General features: G+C 42.2%; 1 protein-coding gene across 1 annotated transcript in view; it reads left to right on the top strand.

Moving 5' to 3' along the window:
- Positions 1 to 24,795, top strand: part of WNK2 (WNK lysine deficient protein kinase 2) — a 55,159-nt gene that overhangs the window by 3,026 nt on the left and 27,338 nt on the right. Inside the window, exons 3-11 of the mRNA XM_026046127.1 lie at positions 1,526 to 1,683; positions 8,675 to 8,763; positions 9,567 to 9,786; positions 11,404 to 11,692; positions 14,318 to 14,514; positions 15,721 to 15,876; positions 19,354 to 19,545; positions 20,554 to 21,075; positions 23,416 to 23,730. Coding sequence (XP_025901912.1) covers positions 1,526 to 1,683; positions 8,675 to 8,763; positions 9,567 to 9,786; positions 11,404 to 11,692; positions 14,318 to 14,514; positions 15,721 to 15,876; positions 19,354 to 19,545; positions 20,554 to 21,075; positions 23,416 to 23,730 — 2,138 coding nt within the window. The remainder of the gene's footprint in view (positions 1 to 1,525; positions 1,684 to 8,674; positions 8,764 to 9,566; positions 9,787 to 11,403; positions 11,693 to 14,317; positions 14,515 to 15,720; positions 15,877 to 19,353; positions 19,546 to 20,553; positions 21,076 to 23,415; positions 23,731 to 24,795) is intronic.

Below are 24,795 nucleotides of genomic sequence, written 5' to 3'. Positions count from 1 at the left end.
TGTGATCCTTCCCACCCCCAGGAATGGATAGGAAATGTGATTTTCAAGGTATTTTGGAATGATGACAAGGATCTAATGTGCTTCTTGGAGAATCACTATTGCTCTTTGAGATTTATAGCAAACTCGTTTTCAGTGCTGCGTGGTTCGTGAGATCCCGGTCTGCTCYGGAGCAGCAGGGCCAAGGAGCTCCCTGGTGACAGCAGCCATAGGAAAAGCCAGGGAGCAGACACAGCTCGGGAGCTGCTGTTAAGCTTTCCTGCCCTGGCTCCTGGTGGCTTAGGAGGGTGGAAGCAGGTCTGCGAGGTGGAAGGAGCATAAACAAGGGGAAAGTGCCACAAAGCTTAGCAAATGTCTCAGGAATGTTTTAGCTGAGTTTTTAGTATATAAGCTAGGCATTAGAAAATGTGTAGCAGTAGAGTTTCACTGACAAACCCTGATTTTGAGAGGTGTAGCTCATATTCTCATAACAAAGCTTAAATCAGGTCCCAAAATACATATGTATGTGTATATATATATATATATATATATATAGGCAAAAGCTATCTTACTGGTATATGTTATTTTAAATAGAATCATACTTTTGCTGATACTAGGGATGACACAATAAAAAGGTTATTAACAGTCATGCTAAGCTGACAAAAGGGGCTGGAAAGGGGAATTTGGATCCAGAATTTGGATTTCTCTGGCAAAGACTGAGCAGCTCCTGTGACTGAACTTCCCAGTCTGTGCATCATATAGACAAGCTCCTCTGCAGCTCTCGATGCCCTAAAACTTCTGCTTTTGCTTGCTGCCCTGTAAGAAAGGGGGCGTTTGCAGGTGCTGTAAGTAGCCCCTTGCCCTAAAGCTCTGCTTGCTGTAATGAAACCGTAAACAGGGTCCTTTGCTCCGGGTTTATCTGGTTGTATYGTGTTTCTCGCACCCTAAGCCTGTGGAATAAGACCTTGTTCTGGAAGTCGGCTTGCTGATTTGTCCCACTAATCCAGTGACAGAAGCCTGTTTAACGCTGGTGTGCGTGACTTGCTGGCTGGGTCTGTGGCAGCACTGCTGTCAGTGCTTCTCTCTGCTGGCTCCTTGCTGTTTGTCCCTGCAGACATAAAAATGCAGATTAATTTTTGAGTAAAACAAGGCAAATGCTTCTCRTTTCTTCTGTCCTTTTCACCCACGAGTTCTATCCACATCCCTCACCATCCACAGCAAGGAGCAGATTTGAGACCTGCAGTGTATTTTTAAATACACTGTGCTGTATTTCATTTCAGGCTGTACATTTTGAGGACTTTTACACATGTTTTTTTCCTATCTTCTGTTGTTACCATGAAGAGAGAGATGTGCAAATGTGGGTTGACTTTGTATTTATTCTCTGGGGGATGCCTGGGCATTATTCTAATTACACAGAATTATTCTAATTACTTTCCTGTTTTGAAATAATGTCACATGCATCCTTATGCTGCTCTAATAGGTGCACTTTTATAGGTAAAGCCATTTAAAACTTACGAAGAATTTGTTCTTTTTGTGTGTGCGTGTGTAGGTACTCCAGAGTTCATGGCCCCGGAGATGTATGAGGAACACTATGATGAATCCGTGGACGTGTACGCTTTTGGGATGTGCATGTTGGAAATGGCTACCTCAGAATACCCTTATTCAGAATGCCAGAATGCTGCTCAAATTTACCGGAAAGTAACCTGTGTAAGTAGATTAATGTAACTTTTGGTTGCATCTTTAATTTGGGATTTTGTCATCTGAAGGTCTGGAAGGTCCCCAGTCCCAACAGTGAAATATATCTATTTCACTGTCACGCTGGGACTGCCATGTGTGTGCTAGAAAACTAGGATAGGGCAGAATGGCGATGTCTTTGCTCTGGCTTGTGRAAAAACTGTTGCAGGTTTCTTTGGGAAGTTTACAATTCTGCAGTTGGATTTCATTTGATTGTACTGCAGCTGCATAAAATATTTTTAGTAATCTTCTTGCTGATTTTTGGCTCCATCAGCAAAAAATAGGTGACAGTGGGGAAAAAATAAGCAGGGAAGATTTCCATTCTCATCTTGCCTCCTGAATGGCGACTACTCAGAATTAACCAAGCATCCCACAAGCTCAGACGACTAACTTTTATGTTGCAGACTTCTCTTTTATGTGGTGCTTGTTTCAGATTTTCAGTACTGTGCTTTGCAGTTTGCATGTTATCTGAAGATAAAGAAAAAATACTAGTGTTTAATTCTGGAGTGAGACAGAAGAGCAAGGTTAGGCTGGAGAAAAAGGCAATCCAAAACAATCTTTGTACTAAATAAAATACTCCCTCCCCCAACCAAAGCACCCAAAATACCCTCTCTTGCCCATACGATAACTGTATTTGTCTACATGAGCTGCTCTGGAGACACCTGGAAAAAAAYCCTCCCGAGTCTGTGAGATGCTATCAGACTGCAAATCAGTGGAAGAACTGCTGACTGCAGAGAAACGCAGCTTGCCAAGAGCTTTGGCAGCTGTAGCCCTGCTCTACTCTATGTGGTTAAGTGAAACCAAGACTACAGTCGTTTTTTTCCAGAAAGATGCCTCCATCAGATAGAGATTTATTGGCATTTTAATTTTTCTAGGTGCATTTTATATTGTCCAATTTCTTTTTCCCATTACTGAATACAGGATTCAAGGAGGCTGGTACTCTTGTAGCCCGTGGTGCTAGCCAAGTTTGGTGATGGAGGCCTGATGGGGAGGGACCATGCAAGCGATTCGGAAGCTTTTTTTCTTTTCTTTTTTTTTTTTTTTAGCTAAAGTCTGAATCACAAGAAAGAGGAGGGTTTCCTGCTGGCAATAGCTGATATGGAAAGACTTGCTGAACACGGGAGAACACATCTGCACAGGGACAGAGCTTGATCTTGCTTGTTGCAAGCTGCCATTTGTAGCTTGGCAAAGCTGAATCTCTTCGCTCTAGACCGCGATCCTGGTTTTAGGTAGCTTAACCCTTCTTACAGTGCAGCTTCCAACCTGCAGCTGTCCAGAAATAAGAAAAAGGCAGAGGAAGCTCCTCAGCAGCCCAGCTGCCTTCCTCGCTACCTGGTGCTCGAGTAGCTGGAGCGGCTCTGTGTGGTGCTGGGAGCAAGGACGTGTGTGCTGGAACGGGTCTGCAAGCCCTTCTCACTGCTGGTTCTGCCCTGCACCATGGAGCTGCTGCAAATGTGCATGCAGCTTTGCAAAGAGGAGCAATGCACAGGGCGGCAGCAAAGCTGCTTGCCCAGATCCTTTGAGGGTGACTTCTGGTATCACGTTTTTCTTCCGTGGTAGTTTTGCACTGCTGTTTCACTTGCGCCCTCCCTGCAAGGAGAACTTTCCTCCCTTTGGCAGGTGGCTCGTTGGCTTCTTTTAGGTGCATGGTATTTAGTACCTGCTCTAAATGGTGTCTTTGTCAYTAGCTTGGGAGAGATCTCTCTATGCTCTAAAGCTTCAAAGTAGGTGACTCTTCTGGTGCCAGGGGCTGGGTGCTCGTGCAGGGAATGCGATCCTGGGTACCTCTTTGGCCTGCTAGTTTAGGTACTTGGCTATACGCAAGAGCGATAGGTTTTAGCTGATGCACTGGGTAGAAGTTTGTGTGAGTCATAAGCCTGTTTTGTTTGGGGAGCGGCCACCATGGTTAGCTAATGTTAARGTGACCTACGTGAATATATTTATATATATTTAGAGCCATAAATGCTGTCTTACATGTTGCAGGGCTCAGCATCCTTGCAACAGTTGACAGCATGYGCAGCCCTTAGCCATATGGAGCRCTGGTAATTGGGATTTCGTGAGACTCCTGTGCCTCGTTTGTCAAAATGGTATCCAAGATGGCAAAAAGTAATGATTAATCAGAGGATCCCTAATTAGATTTTGTATTTCAATTAGTAATCACTTTTTAAGCACCGAAAGTTTGAGCCAAGTTGTGTTCTGTGGCAGTAACCTTTAGAAAGCCGAGGGTTGTATGGTAATTTATTACAGCTTTCTTTAAAAAGTAGCCTTAAATTAACAACTGAACTTGCAAGCAGTGATTCTTGTGAAAGTGAAGACTACTAAAAGGTGACTTTGTTGCTGCTGTGGCGGGGTATCTTTGGCAGAGAGGTCCCGTACCGCTCTGGTGGGCATGGGCATGGAGGATGCGTGGGCAGCAGCTCCTACAGCCTTGTTGCAGGAGCAGGCAAAGGCACCAGGATGGAGAGAGAGATGGAAAAACTGGCATTACTGTCCTTACAAGGAAAGGGTTAACCAGCTCTGTGTGCAGAGGGAGAATCCCAGTGGCCTGGGAGCTGCCAGAGCTGGAGGAGGAGCAGGGGGTGGCCCTGCTGCCAGGGCGCCGAGCAGGGCAGCCGGACACGGTCCTTGCTGCCCACGTCTCCCGGGGCTTCCAGGAGAAGCCGAGCACACCGGAGAGCTGGCGACGGCCGGGGACGCCGCTGGGCCCCGCGTGAGTATGCGGGGCTGCTCTGCACCGTGCTGGACTACACAAACCAAGAGGCTGAATTGCACCGAGTTTTATTCCCAGAGATAGCTGGGGGTTTGGGGTCTCACTAGAGCAAAAACCGTCGCAGAGCAGTGGGATCAGTGGTACTCTGCCTTGTTGTCAGCTTCTTGGTGAGAAAGAAATGTACTTAATTCGTTGGACCAGTAATGTAAGCACTGCTTATTGCTAATATTTTAAGTGGAGGCTGAATGCAACCTAAATGGTCTTACCTCTGTGTCTAGTTGCCCTATGCTTTTATTTTTTAAATATAAAATACTTATATTTAAATAATATAAATAATAAATATCCTACTTCTGTAAAATACTTAGTATTTTCTAAATATAAAATACAATGCTGCCCTTGGCCCATTATCCTGGCAGCAACCGCTGGAGGTGCTAGCAGCACCTGAGGGGCTGGTGCTGCTTGTTCCCGCTCGGATCCGGAAAGCAGCCGCTTGCTCATGAGGGTGAGTAGGTGCCGGATCCTGCAGGCTGCCTCTCGCCCAACTTTGGATTGCCCAGGGATGCTCATCCCATGCACTGGTAACAGATACTGCTATGCAGAATGCACCCATTACTTATCTGAAATATCACTATTTTGTTTAAAAATATCCTGCATTACATATGCCTGTAGTTTATTAAGCTGACAGTTTATTGCACCTGTATGTTGGCCTTGTATTCTGTCAGAGCATGTTCTCATGGCCAACTGTCATTGCTGCTTTAATTTTCCAGTGCTGCCCTTATGCACAGGTAACTGTCTGCACATCACAGTCCCAGCTAACAAGGCAATCCCCGTCGTTTCCTGAGCTGTCTCCCAAATGCGCCAGCAGGCTCGTTTCTCTGGTGGATTAGACGTGCTTGTTAGGACTCGCACGCTCTCCCTCTGCCCTTTCAGCCTCAGCATCCGAACGGAGCTTCCTGGAGACTTGCATTTATCGCCCTCTTCTCAGCCCCTCCTAATRACTTTATGCTTTTTTTCATACTCTAAAGAGCAGTTGAAGGAACTGAAACATGGATGTGATTGAGTCTGTAATGAGAAAGTGAAGCTTTTAAGTTCTTTGCTGGGGTCTATTGCACACGCTGCAATTAGACTCTTTGATTTTAATCAGGCATGATAAAAGTGTATAGAATACAAAAAAAAAAAGTTTTTTTTCAAACAACAGGTGAAAGCTGCATTTATAGCAGTTAGCTTGCAAATGATTTCTTGATCAGCATATTCACAGTGACCTTCATTCCGACGCTGTAATCTCATTTTTCATGCATTACTTGATGGTTTTTCTTAGTCAGATTTTTTTTTTTGTGTTTAATCATTCTGCCAAATAATTTTGATGTAGACAATAGGCGTATTTAGTGATGAAACATCAGTGTCTGAGACCTTCCCATGCAGCTCCCGTCCAATGTTTTCTTATTGAGGTGCTGGAGAATTCACAGCAGACCGACTCTGTACASTGGGGAATCCGTGGATGCATAAACCTCATTGAGTTTAGCAAAGTAAATGTATAGATTTAAAACAGCCACCGCATTTGCTGTGTTTCATTTTTAGTTTTGTGAATATGCTRATTTATTTTCTCTATGGTAAAATGAGTATTTTACCATAGATAAAATGCCTAGTAAAATAGGAATTTTGCTCTAGATAAAATAGATATTTTGCTTATACAAACTGAATAAAGTCCATTGCTGTAGCACTGCGGCAGGAGRCATAACGCTGATTTTCCATGTGTTTCAGATACTTCCTCAGATTTGCAGATAATCTGGATAAATTAGCGCTAGGGCTACGCACTATTTTGCAGGGAAACTGGTGTTGCATACCATGGTCTAAATGCTATAGAATAAAGTACTGATAGGATGGAGAGCTTTATCTTGACTTTGTTGACTTCAGAAACCTTCCAGTGCGGTGGAATTTCAGTCCTAGGAGCTGGTTTTGGCTGTTGAGAATGAAGGAGCCAAATGAGAACGAAGGAGCCAAAGCACCATGTAGCATCTGCACCCTGAGGAAAATGCTTTGGAAAAGGGCTCCATTTAGTACTTTGCTGTGCGTGTTTTGTCCTCGTTTGTTCTAGTCGTGTATTCATCATTTAGGAGCTTGAATTAATGCAATAGATGTTTTGAGGAGAGTCAGTGCTCCTTCAAAGGATACGGAAACGACCATGGCATTTGTAGGAGTCGCTATTATGKAAGCAATATGTAAGGTCAAAAATCAAGGTCAGTTATCAGGGATGTGTCAAATCAAACCTTTCAAAGCAAACCTGGTTTGTAGATGCCCAGCCTGCCCTGACCTGCTCCAATCCAATTGTGMAAGCCATCTAAATGACGGATCTATATGAATTCTGGAAAATAAAATTGAGAGATACTGTGATATATTGTACMTATGCTATTTGTGCCTCTCATATATTTAGCTTGGGTCAAAATACCCATGAAACAGCCAGCAAATATACAAAGCATCTGGCATTTTCTCTCGAGTGCTACATATGCAAACAACGTGGTCACCTTAGGAAACAGKGCCTGGTCGTAGCACAGAGCTCTCCAGGTAGTATGGTGAGAGTAGCCTTTACTGCTGGGTTAAATGCATTAATTTCTTTCAGTTATTATTGAAACTTATGCACATTTCTGTGATACTTTTCCATAAACATTGCGCTAGAGCAGCTTTTGGTCTTTATTACTCATTCTTCCTAAAAGGTGTCATTAAGTTGGAAATTCATGGTTTCTTATAGCAAACTAGAGTGCCTGAAAAATGGATAGAGATTTGTCTTACTGCTTTCCTTTGTGAATGAACAAAGATTTCATTAGACTCCTGAGAACAAGGTAGGCTGGGTAGCTAAACCTGCAGGAGGCTGCCTGAAGACCCCCAAAATTTGGTGTTGGTTACCGAAGTTGGTTCCCACTTTCGATACGCAGGCGTTGAGGCAGTGTGCATGGTTTCTGGTGAGCAGAGCTGTGTTTCTGCAGTGAGCAGTCTTGTTCCGCAGATGGTCCTGTGGTGGGATTCAGGGGCCCTTTTGGAGGAAGGCACCAGCTGCTGGCAGTTGGCTTGCAAGAAGGATGCAGCTCCCGTCCCGGCAGCGTGGACAGAGCAGCTTTTTGGCAGCTCTTTGGTTTGGGGCTTTTCCAAAATTCAGTAAGTGTGTTGTGGCATCGGGGCCTCAGATCACCACCCTTCTGAGGTGAGAGGAGCACGACCCTGTGGCATATGAGGGAAGAGAAGCTGCTCAAGGTTGATGGGGTTTTTTAGCCATTTCATATTGACTTCTCAGGGAAAGTTATCAGAGCTTATTTAAGAAAGAGTCTTAAAAAGATTTGTGTGGATGTTTTTGTTTGCTTTTGATTAGGATGGATGTTGATAGACAAGATAATACCTATCACTTTAACACATTTTTCTAATATATAAAAAATAAACCCTTATCTCATAATCAAGATTTAGGTTTGCTTAATCGAGTAATYGTTTTCAGTCACAGTCAACTTACTGCATGCACCCATGTATTCTGTTTGGTTTCCTCTATGATATTTTCATTTGATCTTGGCCACTGTCTATCTAGACAAAACCAAGAAATTGACTGTCTATGTGACTGTTATGTTTTTTCCCCCTTCTCTTTCCCCCAAATTTATTAATTTTCATATTTTGCTCTTTTGAGTTTGAAGGTGAAAGTGAAGGGGTTAATGAAAGTTTTGGGKTTTTTTTGAGGGAGCAGTGCTGGGGAAGAAAGAAAGGCAAAGCAGCTGTGGAGAACAGTAGTACAGAGTGTTGCTTTGGTCTGCTCTTCCAAATTATTTTTTACTCTTTCCTGAAACTGCCTATTGGAGCAATGCATACAGATTTTCTTTATTCATTTAACATTTTGAGAATAAATGCAAGAAACAAAAAGGATGGCTTTCAAAAAATTACCATTTTGAGAATTTAAATGTGTCTACTTCTTGAACACCAACATCAGAGTCCACATTGTGTGAGGGTAAGTCTTGAAAATGCTGGCAGTCAAGAAAAGGGAGATTTGTGTGATGCGTGGCTGAGTTGCATGTACCAACTAAGGCGCTTATTTCAAAGTATAAAGGTACTTAGAAATGTAATCACCCTAAATCCTCAATTCAGTTTTAAGTTGACTATCAACTTTAAAGTATTGATTATCCCAAGGGTTGAATTTTATGTAAAATGTAGTAGAATAATCTTTAATTAAGACACATAATGTAATTTGCTTTCAAACTAAGTTATTTTTCTCTACTCTTCTAGGGTATAAAGCCAGCAAGCTTTGAGAAAGTTACTGATCCTGAAATTAAGGAGATAATTGGAGAGTGCATTTGCAAAAATAAAGAAGAAAGGTAATAAATAAATAAATAAAAAAAATAAAGAAGAAGAAAAATAAAGAAATCTTCCCTGTTCAGGAGAAAATAAACTTCACCTACAGAATAGGTGAAGTGTAATAACTTCATCCAACATCTAAAATATAAATGTAAATGTGATCGCTTGCATTCTTGACATAAAATATCAAGATAATAGAATCAACACAATTGTCTGTGTCTCAACTTCAAAGAATAAGGTCAGAAAGCATCAGTGTAGACCTGTTGCAGGGTACCAGTCTGTGAGATCTTGCTCAAGAAGTCCTGCTTAGAGAACAACTTGTGGTGGAACTGACCACAAGTGAGATCTGCATCTCACTTAAGTGTTTTGCAGTGTCAGAGCATTCACTGCATGCCATTATAACAGATTATATCAACAATTAGCATCCATATATGAAGACAAATTATGTCTTGTCTCTAGTGTTGGCTTTAAAGCTTAATGTTCTTGCATGACTTTCAGGAAGAAGGTTCTTGGGGCCCTCCACAGGCTTATTCCCTTAAAGGGAATCATATTTTTAGTACTTCTTAAACTCTTATACTTGAGATAAATTGAATATAATCGAATAATAAAGTTGAATAACTTGAGAGATAAGCATTAATCTTATGCTTATGTGCATGTGTTTCTGTATCTGTGAATGATATATGAATATTGCTGAAGTTTTGTGGATAAATACTAGAAGTGGAACATTTTTTATTGTTTATTTTTATTGTTTATTTATTGTTACAAATTTATTTGAAAAAGTTTAAGCCTTGCAATGTTTAAATATTCTGTATATCCATTGCAGATATGAAATTAAAGATTTATTAAGCCATGCCTTTTTTGCTGAAGATACTGGGGTAAGAGTGGAACTTGCAGAAGAAGACCATGGTAGGAAATCCTCTATTGCCTTAAGACTCTGGGTAGAAGATCCTAAGAAACTGAAAGGAAAACCCAAAGATAATGGAGCCATTGAGTTTACTTTTGATCTGGAGAAGGAAACTCCTGATGATGTTGCACAAGAAATGGTAAAATACCTTCTCCTGACAAAAAAACCCAACCTATACATATATATGTATATATAATTAGTGCATAAATCTTAAAGGACAGCAGGAGCAGGTCTGGTAAAGTACTTTTCTTGAAAGGTAATTGCAGAAATGCCCCTATTGTTGTATCCTGCATCCCAGAGGGTCCTATTTATTGGTCTTGTCTTCACCACTCCTGTTCTGCTTAGGAAATGGATGGTTTTGATAAAGCTGCCTTTTCTTTTTTTTTTTTTTTTTTAAACATGTAAAATCCCCAAAATTAATGGGAGAAATTTAGGCTTCTCTGTCTTTTTGTGTCCTTTAGTTGTTATTTTGCTGAAGAGCCAGTATTTTTTTCAGCAATGTATTATTGCAGAACCTACTGTTATACTTTTCATTTATAGTTCAGTGTTTATGGCAGGATTTGCATTCCTGATGTTCTGCACTTGTCTTGGCCTGTTCTTGTGATATTTTGTTTTTAATGGGAAATAATTCTCGTACAAATTATACACAAAAGGACTGCATCCAACATACTATGATACCTTCACCTTACCCATATTATTTCGAAGCTTGTGTTTTCGCATCACTTTAAGTGCCTAATGTGAAATCCTTTCAAATCTGAGACATTTAGGGGTAGAGAAGGGGACATTTATGCCTAAATGACATTTTCTAGACATTGGGAATTCTGAAGCCAAAACCATGTGCTTTATAAATGTGTCACATCAGAAGCTGTGGGAGAATGATGCAGGGCACTTTTTGAGCAGAGGGAGTTATTTATCACTATTGATAGTGTTTCACTAAGCAGGCATTCAAGCTTGTTCAAACGACCCATGTTGTCAGAAAGAGGAGGACTTGAAGTGTTCTGCAGGGTTAGCAACCTGAAGGTCTCACAGCCGGTAGTRCTAGCAAGGCTAGCATGTCTTCATGAAACATTTACTGTTCTCTAAATAGAGATGTGGGGATGGGAATGCTTAAAAACTTGTTAGGATGCCAGGTTTGCAGGATTGCCGCTCTGCAAGGAAGTCACTGCCCTGCAAGGTCCCAACCCTGTGAGCGCCGTCTCGCCAGGGGTTAGCCGTCTCGTGCTAAGGGGTTAGTGTTTTCCTTCCCGATTTACTTGTGATGTCGAGCAGCCCAGTTTGGGAAGCTCTGGGTACTGGAGAGGGTAAGGCAATAGAGTCTGGCTGAGGGTAGTGTGGCTTGCTCCTGTTGTGCTATACAAAGATAGTTACCCAAAGATGATGATTTCCTCTTTTCCCTATTTTGTTAGTCTTTGTGAAGAAAAAAAGAATCCTCCTCACCCTGTAATTTAACTTACTGTCTTCTCATTGAATATTAGCTGGTCCATATATTGAGCAAATTATATATTTAGGTCTTAGAAATTACTGTTGTTATTTCTTACTGTCACTTGTTTAGTGACAGATTTTTTTTCCCCTCTAAAATAATCCATGAAGCACCATCTCCAATTCCTATCCTTGTAAGGAGCAAACATGACATTCATGTTATTTCAAGCTGATGTTTTATCTGTTAGGCGGAGGTTTGAGTGCTGTGTGATTCACTTGCTATGCGTGTGTGCAAACATACACACGTGATCTTGCTAAGTCTGTGCCTCCTCTGTAGATTGACTCTGGATTTTTTCACGAAAATGATCTCAAGATAGTTGCCAAGTCAATACGTGACCGAGTAGCATTAATACAATGGAGAAGAGAGAGAATTTGGCCTAGGATACAGTCGGAGGAACGTCGAGATTCCGARTGTTTGGAGAAATCGAAGGCGCCGCAGGCCCAGCAGGTTCAGGTCACGTACCTGTCTCACACCGGTCACCACGTCCTGTCGGAGTCGGAGGAGCCCGAGGCGGATCAGCACCCTTTCCAGCCAAACCTGCCCACCAGCGTCACCTCTGTGGCATGTGAGTCGGGCGCAGGGACGAGTGTTCAGAGTCAGCAGTGGGCTGGGCTGGGCTCAGGAGGCAGAGACCGTTCACGTTCGTACGTAATAGCTCAGTGCATTTGAAAGACACGGGATGATTTGCAGAGAAGTAGTGCCAAGAAAACATTATATGTATATTATATATGTACATATTTATGGAAAGATCCTTCTTTCAAAATAGTAGTAATACTGAAGTAAAAAAATGAATAGATGCAAAAACCATACATATATAATATGTATTATATGTGTATGTATGTATACATATATAATATTTCAAAATAGAACATCAAGGAGTCCTATTTCTGTTTGGAAGTTTGGAAGATTGAAATTTAGTGAGAACTATTTTCTAGATATTTTTTTCTAACAAAAGTTTCTCCTAAAGTATGCTGTTTCCGTTTTCCTGCTCCAGACTTTCATTTAAACGTATTTAAATTAAGTAGGCAATTGCCTTTAGCAAAGGGACAGCTACAGCTTTAATTCMGGTACTGTCTAAATTGCCATGCAGAGTGCCACTTTGAATGCTGAAATTCAAGCATGCCTCTACAAGAAAGCAGACCTTCGGAAGATGTAATAAATGGCCATATTTGCATAAATTTCAGAATATTATAGGATTTACAAAGCTTTTTTTTTTTTCTGCAGCTAAATTGATCTCATTTTAATTTTTTAGAACATCTACTTAATTCATACCATCTAATTCCTTTGAGAAACCCTGTGATTATGACTTTTTGCTTCCAGCGATACAGTGAGACGGCTTCTGCTTCCCATGATTCTGTTGCTAATGAGTTGGCAGAATTTTATATTCTGCTAAACATAAAACCCCCAGTTTCCTTCCTACTCCTCRGCTTGTAATCAATCCTTGCCATTGTTTGGCAATTCACTGTCATGTCTTTCAACATTTACTTAGAGCTGTTGAGCCTAAGAACCCTATAAATTACTTCCCTATCAATTCATATAATATCCTGAGGTCAAATGCAGAAATATAAACTAATAGTTTGTTACCTGTGTAATGCATGAGATTCTATAAAAATCTAAGGTTGACTCACAGTTTCTGCTGTAGTGCTATTAACTCATGCTCTTTCTTCCTTTGAGGTTTTGAGTAATTGTTCATAATAAAATGAAAGTGTATATGCCACAAAAATATGTACCATCTTCTTAAAGGCCATGTTGGCTCTTTATGTAAATGAATTGAACAAATACAGAAATGAGTTTGGTTTTGCATAGCATAATTGGGAGATTAGGTTATGAATACTCTGAAGTTTCATTTCTGCTATTAAAAACATATATTGTTTTAAACTGAAATAGATAAAGCCTTATTTGGAAGATGGAAAAGTAGAGAAGATAGAAAGTCAGAAGAGGAAATATAGTTTAAATGCATCTGTATTTTGAGCCTTTTTTTCATAACTGTCTAACTACGTTACAGTTGTCTTCGGGTCCTGAGTTTTAATTTTCTTTTACAAGCTACTTACTTTTGGATACTTCATAGCTGTGATCTTCATTATTTCTAAAGAAAAAGCAATAGCTTATGCTCGAGAACAGTGTGCCTGTACTTCACAGGCTTTAAAAGCCTTGAAAACTCTTTTTAAAACCTATAAAATTCAGTGAGACAACATCTATTTCTGTTTGGGCAAGAAGTGGCATGCTTGCCCAGTGCCCGGAGCCAGCAGCTCTGCAGATGGGCTGGCCAGACGCTCAGCGTGAGAGCTGCTGACGGAGCTTCGGCTGCTCTGCCAAGGCACTAATGCCCTGGGCCGAGGTAGCAGCTTATGTAAGGCAGCTTTATTTCATTCTTTTCCTTTATTGTTCAGCACAGGTAACTTTAAAAACTTCCAGCTTACAAAAATAAAAAATAAAAAATAAAAAATAAGGGTGCATTTTAACTGTAATTCCTATAGGAGCTGTTTTTGCACTGCTGCCTAGTCTGCTTGCAGCCAGTGCCATGTCAAACCTGCAGCTTTCCATTGCAGGACTTGTGTTTGCAGGCATGTTTAAATAGGGCTTGTGTGTCTCATCAATGAACTTCAATCCATCAGGAAATCCATAATACATTTCTGTGGTTTCTCCCCTGTATGTTTTTGCCTAGCCCAGTTAAATGACTTTGTTAATTATTCTTCATCTGACATAGTGCTGTATAATCGAGATGACCAGAATGTGATGAACTAGCAAAGCGTATAAAGAAATTTGTAATTTTAAGTAGAAATTTTCAGTGCCATTAATCAAATAGATGTTAACATGAACGCATCAACAGAAGAACTAACTCTAAATGATGCCATGCTCTGCTCTGGTGGGGTTTCCTCTCCTTTGATCCTGGAAAATCCATAACAGGTCTGCMATTCTCAATGTCAGACTTATGTCCTTTAAAATAATTATTAATATTCTTAAAATATCATTGTGCATATAAACCCTTAGGGACTACTCTTGGTTCTTGGCTTTGAAAGAGCAGTTATGTGCCTTTTGTAGAAAACAAYGTTTGTGTTGTATAATTTATTTATATAGTAGAGATGGTGGTAAAATGCCAATTACATAAACCAGCGTTGACCTTGGTGCTCAATCATCATTAAATGTTTTGAGTTGGTGACCTCCTAATAAAAAAATATTGTTGTTTCAGCTGACAGCACATTTGACAGCGGTCAGGGGTCCACTGTTTATTCGGACTCCCAAAGCAGCCAGCAAAGCGTTATCTACTCGTCGCTGCCCGATGCGATTCCGCCCGCCGTTCAGCGGGTGTACAGCCCGCCGCTGAGCGAGAGCCCGGCCCTGCCCCACGGCCTGCAGCAGCTGGGCCACTACCAGCAGCCCTCAGGAGTAAGTCCCACGCTTTTTGAGACTGTCCTCTCTCCCAGATCGTATCCAGGGAACTCCTCTATGCACTGTTGTCAGTAGGTGTGGATTCCAGGGCTTGCTTCATGTTTTCCTGCCTCTGTTTCTAACAATGTTACCTGAAGGAGGAAAAAACCCTCATCCTTGGCATCTGTAGCCAGCTTTGTCCGCTGAAAGCACCTTCACCGTGTGCGTGTTTCTGCTGGGACGTGTCCTCCCTCGCCCCTTACCCACGTGGAGCACCAACCGAGCTCCAAATGCAGCGCCCGCGAGGCACCTCTCTAGCGGGAGAATCTTCCTGCATTGAGCTGTGGGGCATTTTGCCTGAGAGCAGACTTGCTCTTTCCAGTGATAGAATATCCATAATTAAGCTTAAATGCACTCCTCTCTTTTGGAGATTTGGAAAAATGACTTTTTTCTTTGTAATGGGAAGATTCACTGCAGCTTTTTGTTTTCTGATATGTTTTCCACATGTTTTTTTTTTTTTCTTCTGTGAATCAATGATTTGAAAACCCCAACAAACACAGCAAACCTCATCCAAAACCTTCTGTTTTACAGGAAAAAAATATACATCAATGTATGCATCTRGGAGATCTGCAACATTTACAGGGTAGCATAGCAGCACACAACTGGAGCTGTAGTCATTTTTTTGGTTTAGGCCTATGTAGCTCAGTCTGGTGTGCTGTTTATTTTTAATGCATTTATCTTCTTTGAGCTGAAGTTTGAGAGACCCTTTCATTGCAAGCCTTATCGTTTACGTGTTTTCATTTCCTTATGTTTCACTTTCAGTCTTTTTTGTGTGTGTTTCTGTATTCATTTTCATGGATTCCAATTGAAGTAAATTAGCTGATTCTTTATGAAATTACAAAAAATCTTCGTGAAGTTAAAAATTCTATATTTTCCAATTGTTGGTAGGTTGCTCTTAATATATTCTATAAAAGCCTGTGCTTTCTGTTTTACTTGTTTGTGGGCTTGTTTCTGCAAGAAATGCAATGCAGCTTGGTAGTTTTATTTCCCATCGAAATGTTAGTCCGTTCTGTGTATTTTGAGATTATATTAGCATTCCGTTCTTTGCGGATGACTCTGTTAGGTCTGTTCGCTGCGCTCCGAGCTAGGCATTGAGCAGGCTCATGGGGGGGTGAGCGGGGTCTGTGGCGGGGTCTAACGGGGTCGCCCCTCTCGCTCCCGCAGGCCGGGCTGCCCGTGGTCCAGGCTCCCGCGGCCGCCGCCGTGGCCCCGCGCGCCCCGCTCTTCCCGGAGCCGCCCATGACGTTCCCGGTGGTGCCGCCGACCACGGTGGCGACGCTGCCCATGGGGCAGTCGCCGCCGGTGCTCGCCAGCCAGCAGGTGAGGGCTGCTGCCACGGGAGCGCGTTTTCCCCACTATTTATTTWAAAAAAAGAGCATTTATCTATTTATTTTACTTTTCTACTAAGCAAATAATAAAGTTTGGTTCAGCCAACAGGGCCGGACAGTCGTGGGGTGACACCCTGTAACATCTGGATGGGTTTTTAGATTCTGCTCCCATCCTGTCTTACCAGTATGGGGCTCAACTCTTGCATCGTTGGCAGTGGAGCAATGTTGCTCTACTTCAATTAGTTCTAGTTGTTATTTGGCACCTCCATCTCTAAGTGTTCCCAAAAGGTCAGGAAGAGTCTGTTCCCTGATATCGGTTATCTGTAAATGCTCGGCAATGCTGCTCAAGCACCTCTTCCACAATAGAATAGGATGTAAATATCCAGTAAGTAGATTTGAATTGTGAAAGAAAAAGCTGGTTCTGACTGAATTGTCTCTGGATAGTAATTTTTATGCATTTTGGATTATTGCTTCCCTCCCTCCCCCAAATATCTGTTCCTTAGAGGTGTTTACAAAACGCCTCTGTTGAACAGGACCAGCTGTTAATGCTGCGGTCGCCTCCCTGCAGGAGACTGAGGTCAACCTGTAGGGAAAATAGCCACAGCCCCGTGTAGCGCGTTGTTCTGTGGCTCCTTTCTGTGCTTCTACCGAGAGCCTGTCTGTCTTCAGTAGAAAATGTTGACGAGGCCGGGGAGTGTTTGCATACTTTGTGACTGGTGCATATCGTACCTCTYCATATCTTCTTAGTTATCCAAATTTATCTCTTAGATGACACTGCGTCAATTTTTTTTTTAATATGCAGTATTCTTATGAGAGTGTTTTCAGAGAAACCATGTAATTTGGTCTCCTTGAGAACGTACACTTTCATCTTGCCTTTTTTTTTTTTTTTTAATGGGCAAAGATATATCACAACATATTCTCTCGGCCAAAAATGCTACATTTTTTAAGGCAAATTTAGGACTGCTGCCATTGCAGAGACATCTATAGTGGCCTCTGGAGCTTTCACAGCTTTATGCTGACAGTTCAAAATCTGCTGTGTGTGTTATTTTTTCTCTTCCTTTTTTTTTCTCCCAGTGTGTAAAAACTGTTTTGGAAAAGGATCTTTCTCTAAGACTTTCACATTTTTTACATACCCTTTCCTTATAGCATAACTGTTTTTTGAAATAATTCCATCCCCGAAAGTAATGGATTAATAACTAGTCTTTTTTTTCTAATGAATCAAAGCATATAGTTCCTTTTCTCTCTGTCTACCCAAACATACATTGTTAACTTCCTTTGGGCATTGATTTAAGATGTATTATGTGATGTAAGCTCTGTAAGAAAATTCGTGCCTGGGGCGGCAGCTTTTTTTTTAATGGAATTGCCCCAAGGATAAATCTGCCCTCAGGATAAAGTTCCAGATCAAAATTAGACTTTTCATACTTCTGTTATTAAATTTCTCTGGTCAGTTCAAAATGTAGTGCAGAGTGAAGAAAGCTCATTTACTTTGCAGGGTTTTTTTAATTATACTATACTTTTCAATGTAGAAACACCTAGGTTGATCACACAGTACTGGTGGGAGATTTCGTTTAGTGATAGCTTAGCTTATTATAACTGGAATTTAAAAATTTTAGGAGCTTTTAGATATTTTTGTGCCTGTTTGATAGCCTTTAAGAAGAGCTGCTTTGCATTGGGTAAAAAACTACACATGGTGACTGCACTTTAGCAGTTTCTCAGAACATATTCTCTAAGGGAAGATTCAGTAAAGCAATAGGTAACATGCCTAGCAATAAATATATCCTTATGATCTTTATAAAGTGAGGGTTTTAACTGCTAGCAAGCTAGAAGACTCTCTTTTATAGTGCTGTGTCACTGTACAATAGAGATGGTACTGCAGCCTCGGTCCTTTGCAAACAAATGGCAGGGAGTGTAAAGAAAAAGATGTGAAATTGTGAGGTGAGAAAAGGTGAGAAATTGTTGCATTTCATTGTTTTACAGACAGTCTTTTGTCATTAGACATTGGTGGCTCAAGCACTCTGTCTCCTCTTTGTGTTTTTCTTCCCAGTTTGGGTATGTCTGCAGGAACCCCTCATTATGTGCAGGTTGTAGTTAGGCCTAGGGAGCAAAACTGGTGCTTTCCCCTCCTTCATCCAGTTCCCAAGTGTTTTGTAAAACGGGAGTCAGGCTCAAGAGGGGCCTTGGGGAAGCTCCTGAGCTCCGTGAGTGCCATCTTGGCACAGCTGAGGTGAGCTCGGGTGCTTGGAACATGGCCCGTGTCCGTGTGGGCCCCGGGACAAGGCTAGGGAATCCCGCGGGAGCAGAGCCGATGCTGCGAGGGACACCGAGGCCCATGGCCGTGCTGTCCCCAGCGCACCTCGTGCTGCTCCTGTGACCCACGATGCCCGTCCAGCCCCGGGCACGGGGTGCTGGTAGCCAAGGGCTGCTTTATTTGCTGATACTGCATGGAAAATTGTTACTGTGATGGCTGAGGTTTATCTCTCTTAAGAGTGGATGGCATTTCTTGCCTCCTTGGCTCATATTCTGCAGTTTTATTGTACTAATGCCTAAAATTTCTGGTTGAAGAATTCTGCTCCTGMAGAAGTGCTGAGTAAAATATGATGATAGTTGAGAAGTAGCAAAGATGAAGAAAATAGAAGAAAAAACCCACAGACCTTTTGAACTTCAAGCATGGTATTAGATTTTATGTGGTATGGAAGCTGAGTTAATCAATAAATCCTGTGGTCCCAAGTAGGTCAATCCAGGGATGGTTTAATGCCTCAGTGCTGCACTTTTGAAACATTATTATTTTGAAACATAATTAAAGGAGCCAAAAAAGGATATATCAGTAGCGTGGAAGCTGTGAAGCTTTCTATKGCTCATTACAGTCAGCTTTTTTGCAGGTTTTTTTTCTGTTATTTCTATTTCTGTTGTATAAAACCTGGCAGGCCAGCAGAGCACAGTTTCCCTTGTAAAGGTAAAAGTGCCTTTTCAGCTGCTGTGTGGTTCCTGCAGTGCCTCAGACATAGACCTGAGATCCAGTTAGAACTTTTGCTGTATTAACTGTGTTTTATTTGCAGATCGGGTGGAATGCTGTGTAATAAGTGTTGAAGGCTACTTCAACCTACTATGTGATGTAGTCAGCTTTTGAATACCGAGATTGGCCTGGGTATAATCTGCATAGGRGGAATTTTTGAAGTTAATGACATAGGGATTTTACAGGGCCATCTAGAGCAGTATCGGGGATTTGAAGAGCGTGATGAGTTATTATGAATAACCTTTCCAGGACAGTTAGCATTTGTCTTTTCAGCTAACATATCTTACATTTAAATGACTCTTGTGCAGTGTTTAAATGAGCAGCACCCTCTCTCATATAAATCATTTCTGCTCCAAGCAGCAGTTCTGTGCTGACCTTAGCTAGAAAGGTGCAGGTGAACCGGCCCGTTTGCAGGGAATGTGCCTTAACCTTTCCCTGTTCTCTCTTCCTTTCCAGCAGCAGCCCATGTCGCAGCAAGCCTCTCTGCAGCAGGTGCTTGCCAGCCAGCCCGTCTGCCCAATGTCACCTGCAACCCATCTACTGCCCCAGTATCAGCCCCAAACTTCTCAGGTGGCAGCTAGCAGCACACCCCTAAAACCGCTTCAGATCTCCACCGTACCACCCCACCCACCGGTTGCCCCCTCGCAGGTAATACCACTGAAAAAGGTGTGGGAATACACTTTATATGAAGCTTTCCAGCTAATGATGAGCATGACTTGCAGTTCTTGTGTGGCTATTTTAAATGCATGCCAATATAATGAATCCCAAAGAATATAGCTTTTTTTTATACCTTCTGTATTTTTCTTGAGTTTTTTTCAGTGAATCAAAATACCCTTTGTGAATAATTCTGTGTCGTGCCTAGATGATCCTGTAACGGCAGSAACAAAAATGCAGTACCAGCACTTTTTTTGCACCTTCCCCCTTGGCGTACTCTCTTCCCCATCCCAGGCTTAAGAGCATGAGCAGTTGCCCAATTTTTGTGTTTCTGAACTGTTAAGTTGACCACCTTCTCTACTACCCCCTTCCTTGCTCCCAGCCCCGTTTCTGCTGTCCACCCCAGGGCTGGCCCTTCGCTGCGCGGGTTTGCTGGTGCTGCTGGCGCCTTTGCTGCTGCCGGCCCCCACGGTGGGAAGCAGCTTTTGCCAGGGGGAAGCAGCAAGCTGCCCCGCGATGCCAGAGGGCTCTCGGCTGCTGTCTCAYGGGGCAATTCTGCTTTTAAAAACAGTTCTTTTAAAACAAACAGTCTTGTGCTGCCTGGGTTGCAGCTTGCCTGGTTAAAGACAGGATTTAAATTGTCGTAGTGAATTTTGCATGAAAGAATTTTGCCTTTTCTTGATCTTTGATTTTTGTTTCTTCTGTCAAAATGAAAGCAACTTTTTTTCTGTTAATATGTTGCTTGATGGCTCTTAAGTAGTGTTAGAAAGAGTTCTAAGCTCCTAAGGTATGAAAATGTCCCCCCAAAAATGGGTACCTTTTTTTCTAATGTTTTTCATGTGAATGAGTTTGTGTTACTGTTGATAAAGCTCAGGAAATGAACAGACAGACATAATTATCATCATGACACTGGTGGTTCTTACRTACTTGTATGGCAATTGAAACTACTTTGTACCATCAATGAAAGCACTTGCAATTTATGTGATATTATATTTTTTTCAGATTCCTCAGTTTCCTGTCATTCCTGCAATTACTCCTCTGGCAGGACTTGACAACCTTCCTCCAAACCTCTCAGACATACCTGCTGCAAACGTGCCCCCCATTCCTGCTCCTTCTCCATATTTCACTCCGGCCGTGATTTTGCCAAGCCTCCCCATGAACCCCGCTCTGCCTCTGGCGCCCAATTCCCCCGCGCTCCCCATGCAGGCCGTGAACCTTCCTCATACAACTGTGGCTTCTCTGGTCTTGCCCTGCCAAACCATAGTGCCAAACATGCCGGCCGCCACCATCCCGTTACTGGCCGTGGCTCCGCCGGGAGTGTCGGCTCTGCCAGCACACCACGCAGTGTCCCAGCTCTCCCAGCAGCAGATGTACCCGGCCACCTTCCAGCAGATGGTCCCGAGCGAGGCGCCCTCTCCCCACCACACGCAGGCCACTGCGCAGCCACCACCTCCTCAGTCGCTCCAGCCCAGCCTCATGCATCCTTCAGAGCAGGCCCTGTCTGCGCCTGGCGCTGGTACCCAGGTAATGCGTTGGCGTGGGGCTCCATCGATGAGAGGTGGTCGGGTGGTTGTGGCCCGGGGCGTCCTCTGCGGGAAGCACCCGACTAGGAGTGGTGTCTCTGGTTCTTGAGATGTTCTGTGGCTTCTTGACCTCKGTTCTGAAGGTGGTGGGTAGGGCTCAGCTCAAGGGAAGCAGGTGAAGGCTTGMGCCTGTGTCTAGTGAACCTTGTGGATGTGTGCCATGATCTCATGGACTTTGAGAAGTGAGCAGATACTTGCTTTTCTTGAGTTTACTCTGCATTCTCCCATCTCGAGTGCAAGAGGACAGCTCCAGAGGAGGGGTAAGCTCCCATCTCCCAGTGGCAGAATAGATTAGTCCATAACACACACAGAGTCCATGYGACGGCATGTTCGTTATGCATGCATATACCAATGCAGAATGGGCATCACTGGCAGGGTTGAGAGACCCGATACAGTTGCATTGATACAGACGTGCTTGAAAACAGTTTGAGAAGCAAGGGGAGATTTGTGTTTGATAATGACTCCAGCAGGCGGCTTGGGAGATCTGTCGATCAAGAACAGACCTTTTCTCCCCCTAAAAAAAAAGAAAAAAAAAAAAAAGAGAGAGAGAGAAGAAGCATGAAACGCAGCTTCTGATATTAACGCTGTTTACAAGAGAAATGGTTCAGGACATGTTAACCCAGTCTGTAAATACTTCTATTGTCACATTTGAGATATGGCAATACTGTGAAATACTGCCCGAGCCAAGCAAGAGCGAGAACTAAATTTGTTAATAACAGCTTGCTTGAAAAATTGTGTTCTACCTCATTAATTTGCTGTAACATGTAGACTGAAATTCATAATATTGCATTTCAACCAGCCATATCATGGTATCTTTAACACCGTACATCACACTTAGATTTCTGACTTCAGCTGTGTATTTGGTTCAGATGTGTTGTTTGCAAAGCCAGAGCCAAGTTGGAATCTTGGCTACTTGGATACTGTTACCACTGAGCTAGTTAGTCCCRATGTTCCCAAGGGCTTTAGAGGAAAGCGAATGGAGCCAGTTGTGTGCAGCATGCATGGCCAACACCAGCCCTGAAGAACAGGTATTCCCAAACTGTGCTGACATGAGCATTGTTTACCAAATGCTTATGGAAGAGTTGCATAATACTTTTATGATAAGAGATGTTTAATACAAACAAAATGGAGATATGCAGAATATCCAGAAATGCTCTTTTCTATTCCTTGAAGTACTTCTGAGCGAGAAGTACTTTATGTAAAGGAGTTCCAGGAGAGTTTTTGCAGTTGATATCTTGCACCTGTTTTCAGTCTTGCCCAGGTAAATTATACATTTAAATATTTTATGAATTATTTTAGTTATGCGAGATGAAATAAATTACATCATTGTTCTTYTGCAATGTACACTATAATTGTTCCTCTAAGCATCCTACTTAGGAAGCCTTGTAACTGTTACATGTTGCAAGCTATACTGCATCTTAAGTGAAGACAAGTAAAAAATGCAGAGTTGGAGTTAGTTCTGAAAGCCTTTTTTCCTTCCATATTTTCCTTTCTTCCCTTTTTTCCTTTCTTTTCTCACAATTTCAGTCCTTAATGCAGCTAAAAGAAGAATGTTTTCTCTTTAAGTGTAGAAATGCAGTAAAGCAACATAGTCTCTGAGGTACTTGGAATCTAACTGTTGCATTCCAGTTCCCACAAAATGGTTAGGTAAATAAAATACTTTAACACATTAAAGAAATCAACAAAGACCCCACAAGAAGTGTTTGCAGACTATAGACCTTGGACTGGGATTAAAAAAAAAAAAAAAAATCTTAAATGCTTAAACCAAATGAAAGATATTTTGTAAGATGATAGCATATATTCAGTGTTTGTTAAAAAACAAAAACAAACAAAAAACTTAATCTATATCAGCTAATGGCTCTACATATATATTAAAGCATAGAAAGTCCCAATTTAGAATATGGGTAGAGAGTATGCTTTTCTCTGCATGGACACTGATATATGCCCATTGAAAACAGAGCAAAGTGCTTAGGACAATGAGCTCATCCTCTAGGATTTTAGTTTATAATTTCTAAGCACAATTTGGTTTAGTTTCTCCTAGTTAACAATACTGCAGCAATACACATTTTCAAAGTTAACTAGGAATACTGTGTTTGCATTTCATTGTTTTGAAGCAAATTTCAGCTCTGAGTAGCTTCCTTCCAATCGGARTTCACACAGACACACTCTCACTGCACAATGATAATCTTTTGTTTCTGTGAGCTACAGTGCCTTGTCCTCAGCGTAGGTCACAAGYGCTCCAAGCAGAGATTTGTTTTAATAGGTGTCTATTGTGTTACAGCAGATGACTGGACACTCTCAGTTTGCTCTGGAAACTGGAGCCCAGGTGCCTGTACTGCCCGTGCAGCCTTCGATAGTCATGTCACCACCTTTGCAGTTGCAGCCTGAGCTCTTGCCGCCCTGCGTCGCTCCAGAAAGCGTTTCACAGGTGCATGGCAGCCTTGCTACAGCAAGTCCGCCCGTGCCCGSAGATCCCTGTCTGCCTCCGCAGCCTTCGGGTCTCCTGCAGCTCCAGCCAGACCTGTCCCAGCATCTGGGTCAGCAGCTTCCAGTGCCCTGCTCAGCAGCCCAGGCAATTGCAGAGTCATCTCAAGAGGTAGAGCTGTTTCCTCTGCTTATGGTCACAGGCTTATTTCATAAGGTAGATTAGCCATGCCCGTGGTATAGAACAGCTTGTCCTAGATCCTAACAGTTCTGTGTTGGTAAATAATTGGCTATTTCAGATGAAACTGGAAACTAAATGTTGTRTCTTCTTGAGAAATGTCCCCTTGAAGAAATGGCGAGTCGGGTCAAGTCAKCTACCAAATGCATCTTTGTCCATACTTGAGCACAAATAAAAGCAGAAATAGAAGTTACGTTCTGTAAGTGCCGTGCACAGTACAGAWCTATCTTATGGACAGAACCTCATCCGTGTTTTGTGCAGTCTTGTTTTAAATGTTTTAATGTATCAAGCAATTGTGCTACGATCATTTGCCTTAAGAAACAATTTCATATGCGAGAACTCTTCATGCTCTTCTGCTTGAGCCTTATTCACATTTCATTTAGCATTGTATCCTCCCGTACTGCCTGAATTCAAGTCTAGTCCTGGGATTTTTGTTTCTTCAAAAGTTTCTAGACGTTACCAATTCTTGGTGGTTAYATAAGCAAGTTACATTTAACTGTARTTCTAGTAGAACATTTGGCTCCTCCTGTCTGCTATTTTGACTTTTCTTTCCACTTCCATAACTGTCTAAACTTCATTCTTGACAGATGTTACAGAATGTTTCCTTCTCTTTGTTTCTGTCATAGGTATTCAGGAAAAAAGCAAACCAAAGGTTTTGGCATTTGTGCCAGATTTTAGTACATACGCCTGGCTCCCTCTCCGCTCTGTACAGCAGTGCCCTTCACAAAGCTGCTGTCAGGCTTCAGCTTCCTCCTGAGGCTCTGTGCTCTGAAATGCCTTCCCTTGCAGAGTAACAAATCCCGTCTTTTCAAAATGAATCTCTTCTTGCCTGTGCTTTTACACATTGGTATATTCTCCCATACATACACCATACAGCCCATAGATGTACAGCTGAATTCCTTCTCCAGGAATGCTAATAATGGTGCTGACACCAAACTGCATTTCTCCAAGTTGCCTGTTGTGCTGGCAAGCGGCAGCCTAGTTCTTGTCACAAACTGT

Source organism: Nothoprocta perdicaria, unplaced genomic scaffold (genome assembly GCF_003342845.1).
Source record: "Nothoprocta perdicaria isolate Ctin4 unplaced genomic scaffold, notPer1 scaffold_42, whole genome shotgun sequence".
Taxonomy (NCBI): Eukaryota; Metazoa; Chordata; class Aves; order Tinamiformes; family Tinamidae; genus Nothoprocta; species Nothoprocta perdicaria.
The sequence above is the reverse complement of the archived record's forward strand: the minus strand, read 5'-3'. Positions and strand labels throughout refer to the sequence as shown.